This window comes from Zasmidium cellare (assembly GCF_010093935.1).
Source record: "Zasmidium cellare ATCC 36951 unplaced genomic scaffold M409scaffold_26, whole genome shotgun sequence".
Lineage (NCBI taxonomy): Eukaryota > Fungi > Ascomycota > Dothideomycetes > Mycosphaerellales > Mycosphaerellaceae > Zasmidium > Zasmidium cellare.
The window spans coordinates 268826-289020 of NW_022986970.1; the positions used below are offsets into that span (position 1 = coordinate 268826).

Genomic DNA, 20195 nt, shown 5'->3' on the forward strand with positions numbered 1-20195 from the left:
CTTCGATGGCCCCGGTCGGCAGAACGAGCGCAGTCTGGCGAGAATGGCGAGCCGGAAGTGTCGGCTGGACGGACAAGCGCAGAGGCTGCGGCCGATCTGATTGGCTTTGGCGGGCGTGGGTGAAAGCATGGATGGATCGAGCTTGCCAAGGCAGACACGACGCAAACAAAGGCGACAGACAGGCTCATATGCGAATCCAATACATATGCGGAGTATGGAAGACGCCTTCACAAGCTCCTCATTCAAGTTTCCCGGCGCGGCGGCGTCGTGAGCGTCGTGCATTCATCAATCTTCTGGACGGAAACAAAGTCGAAACGTGACTTCTGGCGGTGCACGAGCCACCAGCTTCTGCGACTTAACTGCCCTCCAACTTCTTTCCCAATTTCTCTCTCCACACTCCACGCCAACACCATCAACACACCACCAACGCGTCGCCGCCCCATCACCACCACCCTGCCGGCGTCACCGCACACCCGTCCCCTTCATTGCGTCGCACCATTGCGTCGCCTGCTGTCACACACGCGTAGTAGCAGCCACGCCAGCCGCGTCGCAAAATCCTGCGTGTCCGCCTGTCCCGAACCTGCATTGCAACACTACCGCCATGGCCGACGAGGCGACCGTCGCTTCTGCCCCAGCTGCTGAGCCAGCCGTGAGTGATACCGTCGCGTCATATGAAGTGAAGGTGCCGTTGCTGACGCTCGTCCAGCCCCCTATCACGACCGAGCCCACGCCCGCCGTGACAACGCAGACCAACGGTGAGACGGAGGACAAGAAGGAGGACAAGCCTGCTGAGGCGGAGAAGCCTGTCGAGACGGCGCAGACGAACGGTGATAAGGAACCCGAGAGCGACAAGCCAGCAGATGAGCCGGCCAGGTCAGACGAGATTGAAGATGTGAGTGCTGTGATGAACGAGCTCGCCTCAAGACGCGAGATACACGAGGCACATCTGGCCGTCTTGAGGCGAACGCGGCTGCGAGTATGTTTGTTGACATCTATCTAGGCCTCGACTCTCGACGCGACCCCGGGCGGCAGCAAAGACAAGAAGAGAAAGTCCATTGGCGGCGTCCCCGAGCATAAGGCGAAGAAGCTTAACAAGAAGAAGTCGATGCCGACGCTGCACCTCGAATGCAAGCCGGGTGACTTCTACTGGGCGCGTCTCAAGGGATACCCGCCGTGGCCCGCCGTTATCTGCGACGAGTCGATGTTGCCGGAGTCCCTTCTCGCCTCTCGCCCTGTGAGCACTGCTCGTCCTGACGGCTCGCTGCGAGACGATTTTAAGGAAGGTGGCAAGAACGCCAAGGAGCGCACCTTCCCCATTATGTTCATGTTCACCAACGAGTTGTAAGTGTGCTGTGAGACTTCGAGGCTCCTTCCCAGCGTTACTAACTAAATTATCATAGCCAATGGATGGTCAACACCGCCCTAACGCCCCTCGATCCAGAAGAGTGCAAGACGATGCCACAGTCGAAGATGACGAAGGCTCTTCAGAATGCGTATAAGGTTGCATCGGAGAACCACGATCTTCAGTACTTCAAGGATATTCTCAAGCAATTCCAGGAAGAAGAAGAGCTGTTCCAGAGACAACAGGCTGAGGCATTGGCCGAGGCCGAACGCATCGAGGCTGAGAGGGCAGCGCAGGCTGAGAAGGATGCCGAGGAGGGTGCCTCGGCCCCAAAGACGAAGAAGAAGGCACCACGCAAGAGCAAGGCAGCAGACGAGGATGTCGAGATGGAGGACGCTGACGTGCCAAAATCGAGCAAGAAGCGCAAGAGCGCGGCGGATAGCGACGGAGAGAAGGTCAGTGCAGTGTCCGTCGGTGTGCAACATTGCAGACTAACACATTCGCAGCCTAAGAAGACGCCCCGAGTTACGAAGCTAAATGCGCCCAAGACCCCGAACGGCGAAGCATCTGGATCTAAGAAATCATCTGCCAAGCCGAAGAAGAAGGTCGTCACGGCGCCCAAAGTCGAAGAAGAGGACGAAACGAAGCCCCAGATGTCGGAGGAAGAGAAGCTGGCAGCACGTGAGAAGGCCATCCTTTACTTGCGGCACCGTCTGCAAAAGGGATTCCTCTCTCGCGATTCAACCCCACAGGAGAGCGAGATGCCTGGTATGGCAGAGTTCTTCTCTCAGCTGGAGGCCTACACCAACCTGGAGCCGTCCATCATCCGCGCGACCAAGATCCACAAGGTCCTGAAGGCTATTGTGAAGCTCGTCTCTGTGCCTCGAGACGATGAGTTCCACTTCAAGAAGCGATCGTCTGCATTGCTCGAGGTCTGGAATAAGAGCATGGAAGAAGCTCCACCAGCCACGGCTGAGGACGCTGCCGCTGCAAAGGCACCTGCTGTCGACTCCACTGCCGAGCCTGTGCCAGAGCCTGCCGCCGCTGCTACCGACGCAGAGTCGAAGGAAGAAGCTGCTGCCGATGAGAAGAAGGCAGATCCAGTAGAGAAGCCTGCGGATACGACTGACAAGCCAGCAGAGAAGGCGAACGACGAAGCAGCGGAGAAGCCCAGCGAGCCCAGCGTTGAAGCGAAGACAGACGAGAAAGATGAGAAGGATGAGACGGTTGGTGACGTAGGCGACGTGAGCATGCACACTGCGCCTGAGGATGTCCCGACCTGAATAGATCACTCAAGCCATGAGCTGTGTGGTTGATAGGCATTGCTTCGAACATTGTTCTCAGTACGCGGTGGCTACGAGTGAAGGAACGGGAGCGGACGAAAGCAGCGCGCCATGATGAGCGACATCTCCAAGGAGAGACAACGGGCGTCAATGGGAGCGTGTTGGATTTTTGGAATGCGCCATGCATTGTAGCTTGTGGAAGGGTGACCATGGCATGCTCGCCAGATGGGCATACAACTTGCAGTTGGGCGGTCAGACTTGCACATGGTCTCCCAGTGTATCATAGCAGCCAGAAACGGAAAATGAAGCGTAGTCCTTTACTAGCCCTGTCTCTCCAAATGTGCCTATTGCGAAGAATGCAGCATTAGTAATCTAATGTCCGACTCCACCACCTCTATCGCCGCCTATCGACAAGGCATGTTTGCCCGGACCCGTCCTATCGCATGAAGCTAGAGCTCGTGATTTTGGGTGAGAATTGCTCTATTTGAACGACTCTTACCTGTAATAATATCCTCATCTCTTGGTCTTATTCAATTCTTCCCTTACTCTCTGAATCAAACTCCTAACCAACCTTGTCGATCTCAACCACAATGGGCGGCGGACCACCAAAAGACCTGCTACTCTGCGCTCTCCCATGGCCCGAACCCAAAGCCATCCTCGCCCAAATCCAAAAACGCTTCCCCAAGCTTGCCATCGCCTACGTCCAAACCACCACCACCCGCGACTTCGCCGCGCTCCGCAAGGAAGTCCCCGAATCACTATGGAGCAAAGCGACCGTCCTCTGCACGCTCTTCACCTTCCCGCAGAACCCCTCCGACGTCCCTGACCTCGAGCTCGTGCACCTCACCAGCGCCGGCAGCAATCAGATGCAGAACCAGCCGCTGTACACCGACACCGACGTGACGATCACCACGAGCTCGGGGATTCATGGCCCGCAGATTGCCGAGTGGGTGATTATGACGGGGCTGGTCTCGAGCCACAAGTACAAGCAGTTGTATGAGTTGCAGAAGCAGCGCAAGTGGGGCAAGCAGGGGAGTGAACAGACGGATTTCCATAAAGTACGGGATCAGGTCGGGCGGCGGTTGGGGGTTCTGGGGTATGGGAGTATTGGGCGGCAGGTGGGGAGGGTCGCGAAGGCGTTGGGCATGGAGGTCGTGGCGTACACGGCGACGCCGAAGGATACGGCGGAGAAGAAGAAGGATCGCGGGTTCATTGTGCCCGGGACGGGGGATGTGGATGGGGAGATTCCGGTCGAGTGGTATAGTGGGTTGGATAAGGCGAGTCGGTTGAACTTTTTGAAGCAGGATTTGGATTGGTTGGTGGTCAGTGTGCCGTTGACGGAGCAGACGAGGCATTTCCTCAGCACGGAGGAGTTTGAGGCGTTGTCGGATGGTGGGAGGCGGCCGGCGTTCGTGACGAATATTGCGCGGGGCCCGATTATCGATCAGGATGCTCTGATCAAGGCGCTGGATGATGGGACGCTTCTTGGGGCCGCGTTGGATGTTACAGATCCGGAGCCGTTGCCGGCGGATAGTCCGCTGTGGGAGAAGGAGAATGTGATTGTGACGCCGCATATCAGTGGGGTTGGGGAGAGTTATACCGAGAGGACGTTTAAGGTGTTGGAGGAGAATCTTGTGAGGAGGGAGAAGGGGGAGAAGTTGATTAATGTGGTGAATCGGAAGAGAGGGTATTAGGTGGGATGAATCACGTAGCAGCATATATATACAGGCTGATTGATGGGTTCTAATGCGGCTCCTCGTCCTTGAACTTCTCCATCAGCCCCTTCACATCAAACCCACAAACCTCAGCCTTCGCCACAATCGCCTTTGCCTTCCCCACCACAGGCACATCGATCATCTTCCCATCCAATGTCCACGCGCCTCGTCCTTGCTCGTCAGCCTTCCGATCACACAATACCACCCTCACCGCCCACTCGGCCTCCTTCTCCGACGGACTATACACCTCCTGCACAACTGGCACCTGATCCGGATGAATACACTGCTTGCCATTAAACCCAAACCGCTTCCCATTCTCACTCTCCTCCCGCAACACCTGCTTCCCCTCCTCCCCGCGGAAACTCGTCGTCACAAGATCGATCGTCGAAGGCAGATTATGCGCCCTCGCCGCCGCAACGATCGCACTCCTCGCATACAAAAACTCCTGCAACCCCGGCGTCCGCGTGATCGACAAATCCATCGCGAAGTCCTCCGCCGCGAACGTCAACCCAGAAAGATACGGCGAGGCCTTACAAATCGCATTCAAATCCATCACACTCCGCGCACTCTCCACCAACGCCACAATCCTCACAAACCTCGTGCTCCCCTCCGCATGCCGTTCCGGCAAAACCTGCCTTAGCACATCCGTGACGAAGTGCAGATCCTTCGGCGCATCGACCTTGGGCACGACGATGCAGTCCAGATTCTCGCCTTTGAGGATCTCGGTCAGGTCGTCGAGGGCGTAGCCCGAGTCGACGGCGTTGATCCGCACGGCTTGTTCCCGGATCCCGGGCGCGCGCTCGCGATTGAGGATCTGCAGGACGTTGGCGCGGCCGGAGGGTTTTTGCGAGGGGGTCACGCTGTCTTCGAGGTCGTAGCAGAGGCTGTCGATGGCGGGGATGGAGCGGGATTTTTCGAGGAAGCGCATGGAGGAGCCCGGGACTGGGGAGGGGGGGATTAGTTTGGACATCATCAAGGCGATTGAAGTGAAGCTCGGGAGGGTTCCACGCTTTGCGCTTTCTGAGGGTTTTCAAGACCTACCGTATAGCTGTGCCCGTCGAATGACCTGCTTCGCTACTCCTGCTGCGGCCGCCATGATGAATTGTCGGGACCAATTCTGTATGAAGAACTCAGAGAAAACAAAGGTCTTGCTTCAAAAGTTGTGAGATGCTTCAATTGGAGTCTGATCAATGGCGCCTTTTGCTCATTCACGCTGGCGTCAATGCCGTTGTGGAGGTGAGGTCAGGTACGTTCGTGGAGACGGGGATAGAGTTGACCTCGGGCTGCTTATTCCCGGCGCTAGTGGATTGGAAGTCGAGTTGACAGCAAGATGCTGATGTGTTTGTTCAGTCAGTACTAGGTAATGTGAACTCGCGGGATCGGTTGCTGCGTCTTGATGGCTTGAAGAACTAAATCGCCAAAGATCATGGCTACACCAAGATCCAATGGTAGGCTCACTGGCACAGATGTCGTGGGCGTTGCTGGGGAAGTGTCGACATAGAAGCAGCAACATGCTGAGTTCAGTATCTGTGAAAAGACGACTTCATCCCCCATATTTTCCAGGACTCAAAAGTTATAATGCTGGGGTCGATGCCATGCACGCTAGGAAAATGCTCGAGACAACGGAGAGGAATGGTCGAAGATATCGTAGAGATGTTGTCCACACTAGCGGATGTGTCCGCTGCTACGCGGGACGAGCCGTAATGGCTTCACGTCGTCGCGTCTTCCATCAACGCGTCTATCAACCCAGAATACACCTCATCTGAAGTGAGCGCACCGTCACAATGGCCAGTTTCTTCGACATCCGAGCACGACAGGCGGCTGCTGCGGCAAAAGCGAGCTCATCAAAGGACACGTCCCCGGCACAAGACAACCGACTGCAGCCATGGGTTGAGAAGTAGTATGTGTGACGCTCTGCTTTGGATGGAGACGTCCAAGAGAAAGAGAATTATGCTCATGATAGAACAGCCGCCCCAAATCACTCGACGACGTCACCGCCCAAGACCACACCGTCACTGTCCTCCGAAGAACGCTGCAATCCGCCAATCTCCCGCACATGCTCTTCTATGGTCCTCCGGGAACTGGCAAGACGTCCACCGTGCTCGCACTCGCTAAGCAACTCTATGGCCCCGATCTGATCAAGACTCGAGTCTTGGAGCTCAACGCATCTGACGAGCGTGGTATCAGCATCGTCAGGGAAAAGGTGAAGGATTTCGCCCGTATGCAGCTGTCAAATCCCCCGTCTGGTCCTGCGGGAGAAGAATACAAGAAGAAATACCCATGCCCACCCTACAAGATCATCGTGCTGGACGAGGCGGACAGCATGACACAGGACGCCCAGAGTGCGTTGAGGAGGACGATGGAGACTTACAGCAAGATCACACGCTTCTGCTTGGTCTGCAACTACGTGACGAGGATCATCGATCCACTGGCCTCGAGATGCAGCAAATTTCGGTTCAAGAGCTTGGATGAGGGCAACGCAGCGAAGAGAATCGAGGATATTGCCAAATTGGAAGGCGTGAAGCTGCAGAATGGCGTTGTGGAGACGCTGCTCAGATGTAGCGAGGGAGATCTCCGTAAAGCTATCACCTTCCTGCAGAGTGCAGCAAGACTCGTTGGCGCGGTACAGTCGGCTGCCCCGGAGAAGAAGCGCAAACGCAAGACCGTGGCAGACGATGATGAAGATGATGCTATGGATATTGATCCTGCACCTGCAGACACGATGCCAGTCACAATCTGTGCCATCGAGGAGATTGCGGGTGTCATCCCAGACGAGACAATCGACCGCCTGCTTACAGCCATCACGCCGAAGTCGAAGTCTGCGACCCCTCCCTATGGACCCATTGCGCAGGCCGTGGAGGACTTGGTGGCAGAAGGATGGTCTGCCTCACAGATCGTCAATCAGCTCTACGATAAGATCGTAATCGTCAACGAGATCGTTGGCGATGCGGCGAAGAACAGAATCGTGCTGTGCTTCTCAGAAACGGATAAGAGATTGGTGGATGGGAGTGACGAGCACCTGACGATTTTGGATCTCTGCTTACAGATAGCGGGCATTCTCTCTCACGATCGATAGGTGACCATGGCGTTGGAGATGCTTTCTGTACATGATTAGCGCTGGCGTTGTGGGGATGGAAGAGAAATTATGGCTTCAGAAAAGGTGCTTCATTGAGAAGCAGGCAAAAATGAGTGTTGAAATGCTTCCTTGAACTTTCGAAATGACTATCATCTCACAAAACTATCCCCAGAATTCGACAGCCATCCAAGCCAACGGCAAGTCGTGTCTGCTACTTCTCGAGACCCATCGAGTGGGGATACCGGCACAATCCCTGAAAGTTCCTATCCAATCTCGATCTGATCTCTACTCGCAATCAGCATACCGTCCAAGACTTGATGAACCTGAGAGCTTCTCATCGATAATTTCAGTCTCTCTTCCCCGGAGTTTCAGAGGTGTTCATGCCACAGGGAGGAAGCATGGGGTGCTTGTCTTGTGCGAAAACACGTGGAAAGTGGGAAGATTTCCTAGACTTGGCCTACCCTCAAGAGGGAATATTACTTTCTAGACAAGTTGATCTATCTCGAAACGATGCTGAACAGCCGAGCTATTAGCGACTAGTGTCGGGCACTGCTCAAGCCGCCTCTGGCGGAGATACCTGCCTTGTGCCATCTAGGTCGACTTATGACTCGCGGGCGGTGTCTCGTCCGAAATGCAAACATCGAGAGGTGAAGTTCGGCCTGCAATTCATGAGTCGAGATCATCGTCGAATTACAGATAAAAAAACAGTATCGGACTCAAGAGTATCAACTCGATAAGTCTTCTGCAGATGTGCACGCCACTCACGACTATGGTTGCATACTGGTCGATATGGATTCCTTCCCCGTGGAGAGAAACATGTAGGGTTAGGATCTGGATGGAGTATTCGCAGAAGAGGAGAACGGCGGCGTGGACATGAAAGACACATTTCCCGGCAAGGAGATCACACTCCTTGTAGATAGTTGAATTGATCAATCATTCATGGCATCAGATATAACCGCTGCATATATAACAGTCTGATGATGGCGGCTTGGCAAATGTCAATTTTGACGTCACGCCGCGCCCAGCACGGGTGCTTCTACAAAGCAACAAGAATACATAGATGCATATCAAGATGTCTTCCTACCCTCTCCCTGCTTCGCTATCCTCCTTTCGTGCACCATCCCAGCGCGCGTCGTGTTCCAGCCATGGCTGGTTCTCCACTCGAGAGTCTACCTGTCGAGGTCTTCGAAGCCATCAATGCATTTCTGGACCTACGAGACCTGCTCAATGTTCGCCTGGTGAGCCGCTCTGCCGCGTCGAAAGCGACTCAAAATCGTTTTGGCTCCTTCTTGCACTCCCGACGAGTCGAAATGACAAGGCTGGCGCTGCAATTCTCGGCTGATTTGACAACTGCCAGCCGCATCGGCTGCTTTATCGAAGAGCTTACGCTTGTTGGCGTAGTTTACAACACTGCCGGGCTCCATCAACAACTGGAAAAGCGCACGAAAGCTATGGTTGGCCGCGGCTGCGAGGGATCTGGCATGCTCGATGAGCCAAGCGAGCCAGGGACTGCAGCCAACCTTGCACATGCGGCTGCAGAACTTGACAACATGCGAAGAAAGCAAGCCGACTACTACCACTTCCACGAGTCGGGAAGAGACGTCACCTTACTGACGAGCGCTCTGAAGAATCTTGCGGCGAACACAAAACGCCAGGGGCTGGCATCTCTCTCCATCGACGTTGTAGAATACCGCCAGGATACTACGACCACGCAGCCCGCCACTCACAGGTTAGCCTGGAGATCGGTATGGCGAATGGCAGAAGAGACATTCCACACTTTCACAGTCTCCTTGGGTGCCGCCAGGTTGCCGATACAGGAGCTCAACTTATTCTGCAATGACTTCTCCGGCCATTGCAGTCTGCAGTGCAACCAGCTGAGCCGCTGCGACTGGCTTGCAAGCGGCGTTGCCTTCACACTTGCTAACGTCGAGTCGTTGTCAATCAGTATATCCGATCGCGTCCTCAACGAGACCCCGAACGATGCCGGGTCGACTGGTGATCTGGTCGAAAGAATCATCTCCGATGCAGATGCATACGCATACGCAGATAGGCTGTTACCAGATGTCGAAGAGCTTAAGAACCAAGTCGCGGGAGATGAAAACTTCAGCGGCCTGGTCATGCTACTAAACAGTTGCAAAAAACTAAGAAAGCTCGACTTGAGGCGATGTTACGTGCGACGACGCCGTTCGGAGCTGAATGATTACCAGGGAGAGAAATTCTTAAAGAATCTCGTCAGGGCAGATCATATTCCAACCCTCCAGGTCTTGTCTCTACGCAATTTCGTGGCAAGAGAGCATGATTTAATGAACTTCCTCAAACGCCATCAGGTTCACGATCTCACACTCGTCAATATCTCATTGGATCACGGCTCATGGAACGTCGTATTCGACTACATCACTAAGAACGCCGACACTCTGCATTTGGACGACTTGTCACAAGACTACCAAACGATTCTATTTAGCCATGGCCACGAGGAGATCGAAAATTCACTGATCAAAGGCTTGCGCAAATCGCAGAATATATACAAACGCCAGAGTGAGGATTTGCATGAGCCGATAGCATGGCGTCTTCCTCGCTATCGCCGTCTAGGGCCGGACCCCGCGGTGGATGAGCGTACGGAAAGGACGAGGAACAGGTTTGGTCCGCCAGCGGCACATTATCCTGGTATACCCCATTGAAAAGAGAGCCTTCGTGGAGCTTAGGTCTATTCCTTGCTCTCTTCGATGCGCCAAACAAGTGCGCCATCTTCATTCAATTGCAACAATGCCAGAGAGATTGAAGATTGTCTCTAATTTGAATCGTTACTCTAAGCGCAGGAACGAGGGCAGCTCTTCAAAAGCGCACTATGTTGAACGTATAGAGGAGACCAAGAACCCGGGTGTCTGCAGCATGACCCATGGCCACTCAATGCAGTATCAAACGAATCCCGGTTTTAACACCACAAGGCCATGTGAGATCCAGATCCACCGACGGCTTGAAGAGACCGCACCTGCAGTTGCATTACCTCGATTATCGAAGGAATCTGAAACACGCTGTCCCCGATAGGTCTCGCTGCCGTTCGGCAATTCATAACGATAGATTTCTGCATCATATCATTCAGAATAGCTACGAAGGAAGGAGCAACAGATGGACAACAAGGCGAATACACCGAAATTGTCATAAAACCCAATATGCAGCGATGCTCATCACATCAACACCTCGCCAACTCTGATTTGGCGCACTCAGCCAAGGTTCCGCACGTCCTGCGTTGCCTTCTTCGCATTGTTGCGGTAGGCCACTGCCTGACGCGCGAGCTCATTGGCACTGCCTTGAAAGGTGTTACGATCGTCGTTCGCCTTCGTCGCCCTGTGCAAGCTTGAACCACAGATCTCCCTCTGCGCCACGAGATTACGCTGCAGCCCGTCCTTCCAGTTCATATCCCTGGGCCCATGACAGCCCTGAAGGGCCTTCTTGATGTTGTCGATGTTTTGTCTGCAGCCCATGGCTTGTTGGAGGAGTCTTCCGCAGGCGAATTTGGCTTGCCTGGCAAGTTGACGTTTGTGGTTGGACTCGTTGTCACATCTTTCTGTCTTACGGAAATATACGGAGGCGAGTTGATGGTTTTGTTGAGGGCTAGGACCTTGTGGCACTTCGATGGCGAGCTGGACGTCAGAGAGGTAGTAAGTCGGAGGATGCTTCAGATCGATGTGTTGATGTGGACACTGGACAAACGGGGGCCATCATATGTACGGACGATGAGGCTAAAGTCTGGCTTGGCTTATTTATGTCAGGGGGGCCGTTTAAGTCTATGCTATCCAATGACCGCTCCTCGAGGCGGCTATATCGAAGTCATGGCTGCAATGCCTTGAAGGAAATATGGCATGCTGAAGTGCGGAGACAGTGAATCGGTCGACATAGAGCCTGCTGCAACGACGGGGTACCGACCGCTCGTACAGTACGGCCACATGGGCTACTGGCCATCTTTAATTAAGCACCATGGCGCCATGTCCGTCCTTGCATCGAGAGAGATCGACCAGTCTGCAACACCTCTCGCGACCGGGACCAGCTCGAAGCCAAGAGAATCGAAGTCGCCTTATATATACAGCGACCGCTCATACGAGAGCTTGCAGCCAGAGCCTATGCCGCCCGATTCGCTCAAGCGTGCTGAGATGTCATGCGAGAAGGATTTGACGTCTTCCATCGTTCTCTTGCGAACAAGTGGGGTGTGGGTCCTGGAACCCGATTCGAGTCGAGGCAAAGCGAATACGGAGTCTAAGGAAACCCTTTGACCCCTCAGCGAAGGTGGCAGCTGTGCTTGTTCGGCGTCTATGTGCACTCACTGGCACTGTCACGGGATCTTTGCCTTGAAGACTTACGCAAAAGCGAGGTCGGCAGAAATTTGCACAATGTTCGAGAAGCCCCCTGTTGATGAGTGAACGTGAAGACACGGTGATGGAGTAGAACCTTACTTGTCAGATATGGAGAGTGTCGACAAGAATGTCATTAAGTCACGAACACTGGTAAAGCTTGGGTGATCGACCACTGCTATGCCGCCCTCGCAGGTCTCACTCATCCCGAAGAGGCAAGTTAGGCTACTACCCACCAAACCGTCTTTCCGCAGCTTGCCATGTGCTTTTTACTTTGTCCTGGACGCGGAGAAAGTTTAGCTCGTTGTGGAGAGAACTTGGGGATGTACCGACGCCCTGGTACTGCAATAGATGATTATATAGACGTGTAACAACGCCCATCATCAATGACCTTGAAAGCCCCTGAGCTGCCTGACTTTCCAACGACGTCACCTATGCCGACCACCTCATCCTTGAACTGAACAAGAAGTCAGCCCCGACACCAACGGAAACCCGTTACCAATAGCCATGGAGAAACAGCCCACCATTGAGCTGAAAGAGCGCGTGGATCATCAAGACGATGATCGAGATCTGGAGGCAAAACAAGACCAGGACATTCTGCGCGCCAACGATTCGGAACACTTGCTCGGATTTCGTGCAGCTGTGCAACGATACCCCGGCGCTGTGTTTTGGTCCTTCATCATGTCCATGTCGGTCATCATGATCGGCTATGACACGAGTCTGATCGCCAATTTCTTCGCCTACCCCTCCTTCAAGAGGAAATATGGCCAGTGGTATCCCGAGGACAACGACTATGAGATCACTGGTCCGTGGATGATTGGCCTCAGCAACGCCATCTCGGCAGGTGAAATTATCGGTCTCATCATCAACGGATTCGTCTTGGAGCGCTTTGGGCATCGCCGGGTGATGATAGTCTCTTTGGCGGTACTTTCTGGCTGCATTGCTGTCATGGTGTTTGCTCCGACCATTGCGATCCTGTGCGTAGGCCAGGTCCTGATGGGTATTCCATGGGGCATCTTCACCGTCATGGGTGGCGCATACTCGTCGGAGGTGTGCCCACTGGCCCTGCGCGGGTACCTGACATCGTACAACGCTCTTTGCTGGGCTTTGGGCCAGCTGATTGGTGCTGGTGTCCTGGTCGGACTGGTGGACATGCCTTCGAACTGGTCCTTTAAAATAACCCTTGCGCCTCAATGGATTTGGCCGATCCCTTTGGCTATTCTTGCCTACCTGGCTCCCGAGTCGCCTTGGTGGTTGGTCCGCAAAGGCTACGTCACGAAAGCCCAGCGATCGCTGGAAAGATTGTCACGCGTCGAGCCGGAACTGATCCAGAGCCAAATCGCTATGATCAAGCACACAGATGAGTATGAGAAGGCCATTCAGTCCAAGTCAGGCTACTTGGAATGCTTCAAAGGATCGAATCTCCGCCGGACCGAGATCGCCTGTGTCACCATGATTGCGCAAGGCTGGTGTGGGGAGCGATTCGCATTCAACCCAACATTTTCAGCAGCGCCGGACTGAGCCCTCAAAATACGTACAAGATGAACCTGGGGTCGACTGGCATCTCATGTATCGGGTGTGTGACGACATGGTTCTTGATGCGACGCTTCGGACGAAGAACGCTCTTGCTCTCAGGCTTGTCTGGCTTGTCCTTCTGCCTCTTGACGATCGGCGTGCTAGCATGCTTCCATGGTACAGACTTCCTCTGGGCCCAGGCCGGACTTTGTCTAGTCTGGATTGCCATCTACGCCTTGACTGTAGGACCGCAGGTGTACACCGTCGTATCCGAAGTGTCGGCGACTCGGTTGCGTGCCCAAACCATGTCACTCGCCAGAAACGCCTACACCATTATGAATGTCGTCAACAAAGTTATTGAGCCGCGACTGATCAATCCGACTTGGGGTAATCTTAAAGGCAAGACAGCCTTCTTCTGGCTCGGTACCAATACCGTCATCTTGGTATGGGCTATCTTCCGCCTTCCGGAGCTCAAAGGAAAGACGTACCAGGAGCTGGACGTTCTTTTCGAGGAGAGGGTGCCAGCCTGGAGGTTTGCCAAAACAGAAGTTGATGTTACCACCAACACCATCACGGAGAGCTGAGGAGAGGAGAGCTCAGAGCATATAGTTCGGGGCCGACAAGCAATATATATCTGCGCAAAGGGGCATTTCAGTTAGCATTTCTCTTGCGCACCGCCACCAATTTGTACTTAGCGTTATGCTTCGGGGAATCAAGTTTTCGTATCGAGGCTGTATATCGATGAAAATTAAAAGCAACTCAATGCAAGACACCCTTACGAAGCCGAAAACTGCAGATCTATGTAGTTTTTCCTCATGCGCTTCGCAGCAGCTCGCCTCCAGTCACATTATTATATCTAAAAGAGGTAGTAGCGTCAGAGGAAAGAAGATAGGAAGGAAGGCAGTGAGCGTGGAAGCAACGAACCGCCTCAGAAGGAGGCAGCGACTACTCACACAGCCGATCCCCGAATCTCTGCGGGCGTCCACGATGTTAACACTAAGCATGAGATGTCTGTCCTCAATGGGAAAACGGAGATAGAAAGGAGAAAAGACTCTGCTCACATCTTTCGTTCCATACCAGTCAAGAAAATGTTCGTCCGGATCAGGGCTGCGCAAATCGATCACGGGCCGCAACATCAAAAGAAGCACACTCTCTCCCCGACGCTGCTCGTTCTTCCACGCCATTCAATCTTGTACCGTTGACACGATCGATGCTGCTGCTTAGGAGAGTCTTAGGCCGTGAACATTCCGGCCGCTTCCCACCATCTAGGTCATTAGCACCCTTGTTTCTCTAACCTCGAAGTTAGCGGACGAGCAAAGCAGAACAGAACAGAAGCACAGCACAGCTTAAGCAACGCGCAACACGAGCACCTCCGATGTCTCATGCTCATCAGAGTAAACAGGTGACCAAGGTTGCGACTGGAACACTCCGCCATAAGTTGGGCAATGGTACTAAAAGGTAATGACCGATCGAGTTCGAGGTTGAAGAATTGCCACCGGATCCCGGTTACTTTCTTGAGGGAGTAGATGCTAACATATAGGAGAGATGTATTACATAGCGCTTCTAGCGCTCAAGTGAGGCAATCTCATCTCGAGGTTGTAGAAGCAGCTGGGGCATGAGAGAAGGGCCGTATTAGTAAGGGAATTTCACCTCCCTAAAGCGCGTCTTAGCGCTCCCCTCATAACTGCCCAAATAGGAAGGAACCTCACTCATCATTAAAGCGCATTCCAGCGCTTCCCCAGCGCAGCTTATCCTCCTAGTACTAATAAAGCAACTTCACCTCTTCATCAATCATGTTCAAGCGCATCCTACACGCCCAACTTCTCGCCGAGACGAAAACCGCTCCTCGCAAGTGAAGAACCCTCACGTCTTGGCGAAGCGCCTAATCCTGCGCCCACAGCGGCCCAGACGTCGAACAGGCATCCCAAAATCTCATCCTTACGCAATGTGAAGCACCCTCACCCCTTGGCGGAGCGCCTAATCCTGCGCCTTACAGAAGCTACCACCCCTAGCAAGGAGGTAGACCTTGTAATTCTTGGCGAAGCGCCTAATCCTGCGCTTCCGGCGTCCTAAAAAGCTGAGCAGGCAGGAAATCGCACGAACATATCCCTTGTTCCGACTTTGCTCCTTGTTGCACTTCACGTTGGCTTTTAGAAGGCTCGCCAATGATGGTGATGGAATGTACACCCTCATCTGAGTGACAAACGTACTTCGAGGACACAATCTCGTCCATTTCAAGAGGAAGCCTAAAAGCTATCCCAATTTTTTCTTCATCGCTAAAAATCAATAGTAAACGAGACCATGTCGAGTTCGGTCGTAACGCCCGCTGATTTCAGAAACAAATCTATCCATGACGCGCTCACCAATCATCGTCTTTCTGTTCATCTCGATTCATAGCCTGTGACCTGGCTTTCAAAGCAGCTGCGAGTCCACCCGCGAGTCCCGGATTTCCTCCTGTCGGTGTCGCTGTCCCACTACCTCCTCCATTCGCTCCATTCGCCCCATTCGAATATCCACTATCCCTCGGCGTGCCGGGTGCGGGTGCTGGCTTGCGACCTGCTGGACGTTTTGCTGGCGGTGCTGGTGCTACTTTGCCCTTTGCGGCGCCGTTCGCTGCCGGTGCGGGTGGTGGAGGTGGTCGCGATTGCACGGGCGGGGGCGCGGGCGCTTGCTTGACTTCTTCAAGGTATGCGGCGGGAGTCCAGCCAGAGGCAGAGTGGTCCATTCGGCGGCCGAGCCACCAGCCTATCGCGTGTTAGTACATGTGATGAAAGAGAGTCGAAAAAGTGAGAGATCTTACCGTTATTTTCTTTCTGGGTGATGACAATTACCTCACCCTGAGTCAGGCTCATTTCGCCGCCGGTCTGACCTTGGAAGTCATACAATGCTTTGTACTGTGGATCTTTAGGCGGCGCAGCTGCGGCAGGCGGCGGCGGTGGAGGCGGTGGGGCACGTGCAGATGATGAGGATGCGTTTCGTGCATGTGATGTCCCATTCGAGAGTGCCGCGACTGGCTGAGGTACTGCTTGCGGTTGTTGAACAGCTGGTTGAGGAATGGCAGGTTGTGGCACAATTCTCTGTTGTGCAGGCTGAGCGTTCGATCCCGGTAGAGGCTGAGATTGAGGGATGGGCCTCCTTTGTGCTGCTTGTTGCGAAAGCTTGCCGCCAGTGCTCTTCTTGAGCAGCTTGCCGCTTGTGATGGCTTTCCCAGGAACACTTCGACCCTTCGGTGTTTTCTTGCTGATCGAGTTCGGCGGCTCACCCGGGCCGGTATGGATTTGTCCACTCTTGTAAACATCATCCCTGGGCACGGCCGGATCCCTGACCGCTTTGATAGTCGCAGGTTTGCCAGGCTTCTTGTTGTACGAGAGAGTCTCGCCAATCTGCAGCTGCGTCGCTCCTCGTGTGACCTGCTTGAGCTGAGTGAAGAATTCGGTCTTGAAGATACAGTTGATCAGCGGGTCTGGTTCTTGTGGGCTGCCGACCCCCAGCGAAAACCAGTCATCCTTGAGCGTGCTGCAGCTGACAAACTTGATCGATCCGACAGGTATTGTTCTTTCAGAGAAGATTTGCACCTGCTTGTTGACCATGGCCTGCTTGATGATGTATACGCTTCGGTTCGTGAGGACCAGAAATCGGGCCTCGGGTTTACTTGATCGGCCAAGCTTCGAGACCAAGACTTCAGCTCTGCATGAAAAGTATGTCTTGTCGCCGGGGCCAATACCAGCACTGTTGCGCAGCAGCTCGCCTGTGCCGCCCTTGTTGTCGATACCAAGGTAGTCGCCCAAGAATCGACGATATCCGACGAGTGAAAACCTGCGTCGTTCTTTTCGGCCCTGAAGTACTTGGTGTCCTTGGTCTCTGAGCACCATGAACTCTTCGCCACCGTTCTTCTTTCGCCAGAAGCGCTGGATTCGAGTGGCACACTCTGCACGATATCTCAAGTAGTTACGCCAAGCTCGCTGGATACGAATGGCCATATTGTGCCAGTATCGGTCTCGCATCGTCTCCAGCGCAAAAAGAGTTTCTGGAGTTTTGATGAATGCCTTCGTCACACCCATCTGCCACTCCTCTGCCGGGATCGAAGTATCCTTCAAGATCTGCTTGACTCCAGACTTGGCGTCGCCCGTCCAGGTGTACTCGCCAGCATAACTACATTTCGGTGAAAGTAGGTAAAACCGTTCCACGAATTTCTCGAATGTCTGTCGATAGGCGAATCCAGCGCGCCGAATTCGTACGTTCTCCTGCAAACCGAGGTACTTGATCTGATGCATCACGTTCGGCGAGTTGTATTCGGTCGGGCTCTTGTTCTCGTTGGGCTTGATCGTTCGAATGTAGCTCGGCGTGCACTTCATCAAAGTGTTTACGAGATCGTTCGCAGACGCCTTGATCTTGTCGCCAGCCGTTGGTGGCCTTCGTCGGTTATCCTGGTCAACCTCATGCGGGAACAAGGTATGCACAAAGTTGTTCGAACTTTGTCCGACAAGATTGAGGAGATCTTTCAAAAGCTGGTCCTTGTTCTTGTCTGTCATGCCCTCGACTGCGTAGCTCACGTCACCAGCGTAGTGCTTGATGACAAACTGGCCCTGTCTTGGTGCAAAGTTGGGATTTCCCGAAAGTGCATTCAATCTTTGCACAAAAGTCTGATCTGCTGCAGTTGGATCGGCATGTGCGGTTGCGCAAGCATCATTCAGAGCAGCGAAAACACCAGGCGGTCGCTTCTCCTCGATCAATTCGCACACCACCTTGTTGTCAAAGTACTTGATCGGCGTCCACTGGATCTGTTCTCTTGCATACTCCTCCTGCTCCGTCTTCAAAGTCAACTGAATGAAGATCTGCTGCAACTTCTCGTTGACGTAGTTGATGCAAAGCTGCTCGAAGGAATTCTTCTCGAAAATCTCGAATCCGTAGATATCCAGAATTCCGATGCTTTGCGCTATCGATCCTCGCGCTTTCAACGCCTGGTTCACGCGCTGCACGATCCAGTCGAACATGTTGGTGTATATGGCCTTGCTCAGTGCATCTCGCACCGCAGTCGCCTGTGCAATGTTCATGGGAGAGTCGTATACAGAGCCACGTCGTCCGCCTCGGCTCGTCTCAATGATTCGAGTAGTCAGGGCCTTGTTGACATGCGCATTGTCGACTTCCAGCAAATACGCAACAAAATCAATGACCGATTGATCTCGAACGGCGGCGTTGCCCTGCTCGTCCTCTCCAAACGAGACATTTCCAATCCATAGAATCGCAGCCAGCATCCTGAAGATGTCGTCCTGCTCGGCCTTGGTCATCCCAATGACGCTCATGGCGTTGATGGTGTCCTTGAAATCGGCCGTATCATCAATGCCCGCCACATCGTAACACTTGCTCTTGCTGGTGTATGAGTACGTCGTGGGCTGCTGGACGCCGAAGTTTGTCCTGTGCTCTTGACTCGCCGCCTTTGTGAACTGGTAGAAGATGTGGAAGTTTCGCTCGTCTCGAATCTGGCCCACCACTCTGCTCTTTTCCAGGAGATAGTTGTTGATGTTTGCACCCACTGGCTCTCCTTGCGCATTGAACTGTATCTCCAGGTACTTGCCGAATCGCGACGAGTTGTTGTTTCGCAGCGTCTTGGCATTGCCGAAGGATTCGAGGAGTGGGTTGGTTGCCAGCACCATGTCCTTGATCTTGTCGACGCTCGAGTCTCGCCCGCCCGACACATTTGCGATGTACTGCATAATGCGCTTCGCCGCCTCGGTCTTTCCTGCACCTGACTCGCCCGAGATGATCACGCATTGGTTCTCATGATAAGCCTTCATGTTGTAGTATGCGCTCTCGGCGATGGCGAAGACGTGCGGGGGCATTTCCAAGCGGTTCTTGCCCTGGTAGCTGTGCAGCACCTGGTCGGTGTATATGCCCAGATCGCGGAACGGGTTGACCGAGACCAGCACGTGGCCGATGTAGGTGTAGATCTCGGCATTCTCGAATCGCTTCTTCAGGTTGTCGTTGATGGCCTCGTTGGAGATCTTGCTGATCAGCGTCAGATCGGACACGCCCACCTCTTTCTTCTTGGTCGTCTCGTAGGCTGCTTTGCGGATCTGTGGTTGACCGCCAGACGCCTGGGGCTGGGCATGGGCGGCGTCCTTCTTGCGCCCGGCGCGCTTTGTGACCGCCTGGCAGGGAGTCAGTTCGAGAGTTCTGCGTATTGTGGGATAAGTATTTGCGCACCATGTTGGTGGTGTTGGGGTGTTTCTGGGTGCCCGTCTACTGGGCCGGCCGGCGCTGCACCGCCAGTGTGAGAATCGCTCCCGCGTCGTGAATAGTAGTAGAAATCCCCGTGAAGACAGCAGTAACCAGTGTGCGATCAGCAATATGGAAGGCAGGGAAAGAGGGCGAGTTTGGGGATGTTTTTGGAGCAATGGCGGGATAAAGTCAGGTCAAGCAGCCGCAGGACACAACGTCAGCGACGCCAAGACCAGACACCGACGCCTTCCGCCATCACAGCCACGCTCCATGCAAAGCTTGCGCGTCATTTCAGGCTTCACAATTCTCTTCCCCAGCATCAACAACGTCCAACTTTTCGTGGCAAACACGCATGGCACGGTCATTCATCATTCTGCGGGGATAGCAGATAGTTTTGGTGCATTCGGTCCCGTCTAAGCCGTCAGGCATTCGGAGGGGAAATGTCCGATATTTGCAACACATCTCTCCTTTTCACAACGACACACTATCATGCACACGAGCCGCGAGACGGCATGGTCACCCTTCGATCCTTGGGGATGCACAGCCTAGACTTGAGACAATTGGTGTGAATCGTTTCCCTGCGTCCACGGCGGCCCGAAGTCGACTTGGAAGTCGGATACAGAATCGTGAAGAAAAGCAAGGCCAGTGTTGATACGATCGATACACACAAGCTATTTGAAGTCCTACTCCCGAGTCGAA

General features: G+C 53.8%; 7 protein-coding genes across 7 annotated transcripts; 5 read left to right on the forward strand and 2 right to left on the reverse strand.

Annotated features, from left to right (window-relative positions):
• Positions 1 to 601: 601 nt before the first annotated feature.
• M409DRAFT_25272 (uncharacterized protein) lies at positions 602 to 2625 on the forward strand (the record flags this gene model as incomplete). Its single annotated transcript, XM_033807617.1, has 5 exons — positions 602 to 649; positions 707 to 892; positions 1001 to 1341; positions 1401 to 1797; positions 1849 to 2625. The coding sequence occupies 5 exons, from the start codon at positions 602 to 604 to the stop codon at positions 2623 to 2625; spliced, it is 1749 nt and encodes a 582-aa protein (XP_033665283.1).
• Positions 2626 to 3215: 590 nt separating this feature from the next.
• M409DRAFT_67906 (uncharacterized protein) lies at positions 3216 to 4319 on the forward strand (the record flags this gene model as incomplete). Its single annotated transcript, XM_033817606.1, has 1 exon — positions 3216 to 4319. The coding sequence occupies one exon, from the start codon at positions 3216 to 3218 to the stop codon at positions 4317 to 4319; it is 1104 nt and encodes a 367-aa protein (XP_033665284.1).
• A 49-nt stretch (positions 4320 to 4368) lies between these two features.
• On the reverse strand, positions 4369 to 5436 carry M409DRAFT_25274 (uncharacterized protein; the record flags this gene model as incomplete). Its single annotated transcript, XM_033807618.1, has 2 exons — positions 4369 to 5282; positions 5382 to 5436. 2 exons carry the CDS (start codon positions 5434 to 5436, stop codon positions 4369 to 4371), a joined length of 969 nt encoding a protein of 322 aa, XP_033665285.1.
• A 688-nt stretch (positions 5437 to 6124) lies between these two features.
• M409DRAFT_56666 (uncharacterized protein) lies at positions 6125 to 7416 on the forward strand (the record flags this gene model as incomplete). The annotated part of the gene is made up of 2 exons (XM_033813363.1): positions 6125 to 6240; positions 6309 to 7416. The coding sequence occupies 2 exons, from the start codon at positions 6125 to 6127 to the stop codon at positions 7414 to 7416; spliced, it is 1224 nt and encodes a 407-aa protein (XP_033665286.1).
• A 1145-nt stretch (positions 7417 to 8561) lies between these two features.
• Positions 8562 to 10094, forward strand: M409DRAFT_25276 (uncharacterized protein; the record flags this gene model as incomplete). The annotated part of the gene is made up of 1 exon (XM_033807619.1): positions 8562 to 10094. One exon carries the CDS (start codon positions 8562 to 8564, stop codon positions 10092 to 10094), a length of 1533 nt encoding a protein of 510 aa, XP_033665287.1.
• A 2175-nt stretch (positions 10095 to 12269) lies between these two features.
• M409DRAFT_56668 (uncharacterized protein) lies at positions 12270 to 13861 on the forward strand (the record flags this gene model as incomplete). The annotated part of the gene is made up of 2 exons (XM_033813364.1): positions 12270 to 13231; positions 13273 to 13861. 2 exons carry the CDS (start codon positions 12270 to 12272, stop codon positions 13859 to 13861), a joined length of 1551 nt encoding a protein of 516 aa, XP_033665288.1.
• Positions 13862 to 15636: 1775 nt separating this feature from the next.
• M409DRAFT_56669 (uncharacterized protein) lies at positions 15637 to 19484 on the reverse strand (the record flags this gene model as incomplete). The annotated part of the gene is made up of 3 exons (XM_033813365.1): positions 15637 to 16022; positions 16078 to 19426; positions 19482 to 19484. The coding sequence occupies 3 exons, from the start codon at positions 19482 to 19484 to the stop codon at positions 15637 to 15639; spliced, it is 3738 nt and encodes a 1245-aa protein (XP_033665289.1).
• Positions 19485 to 20195: the final 711 nt, after the last annotated feature.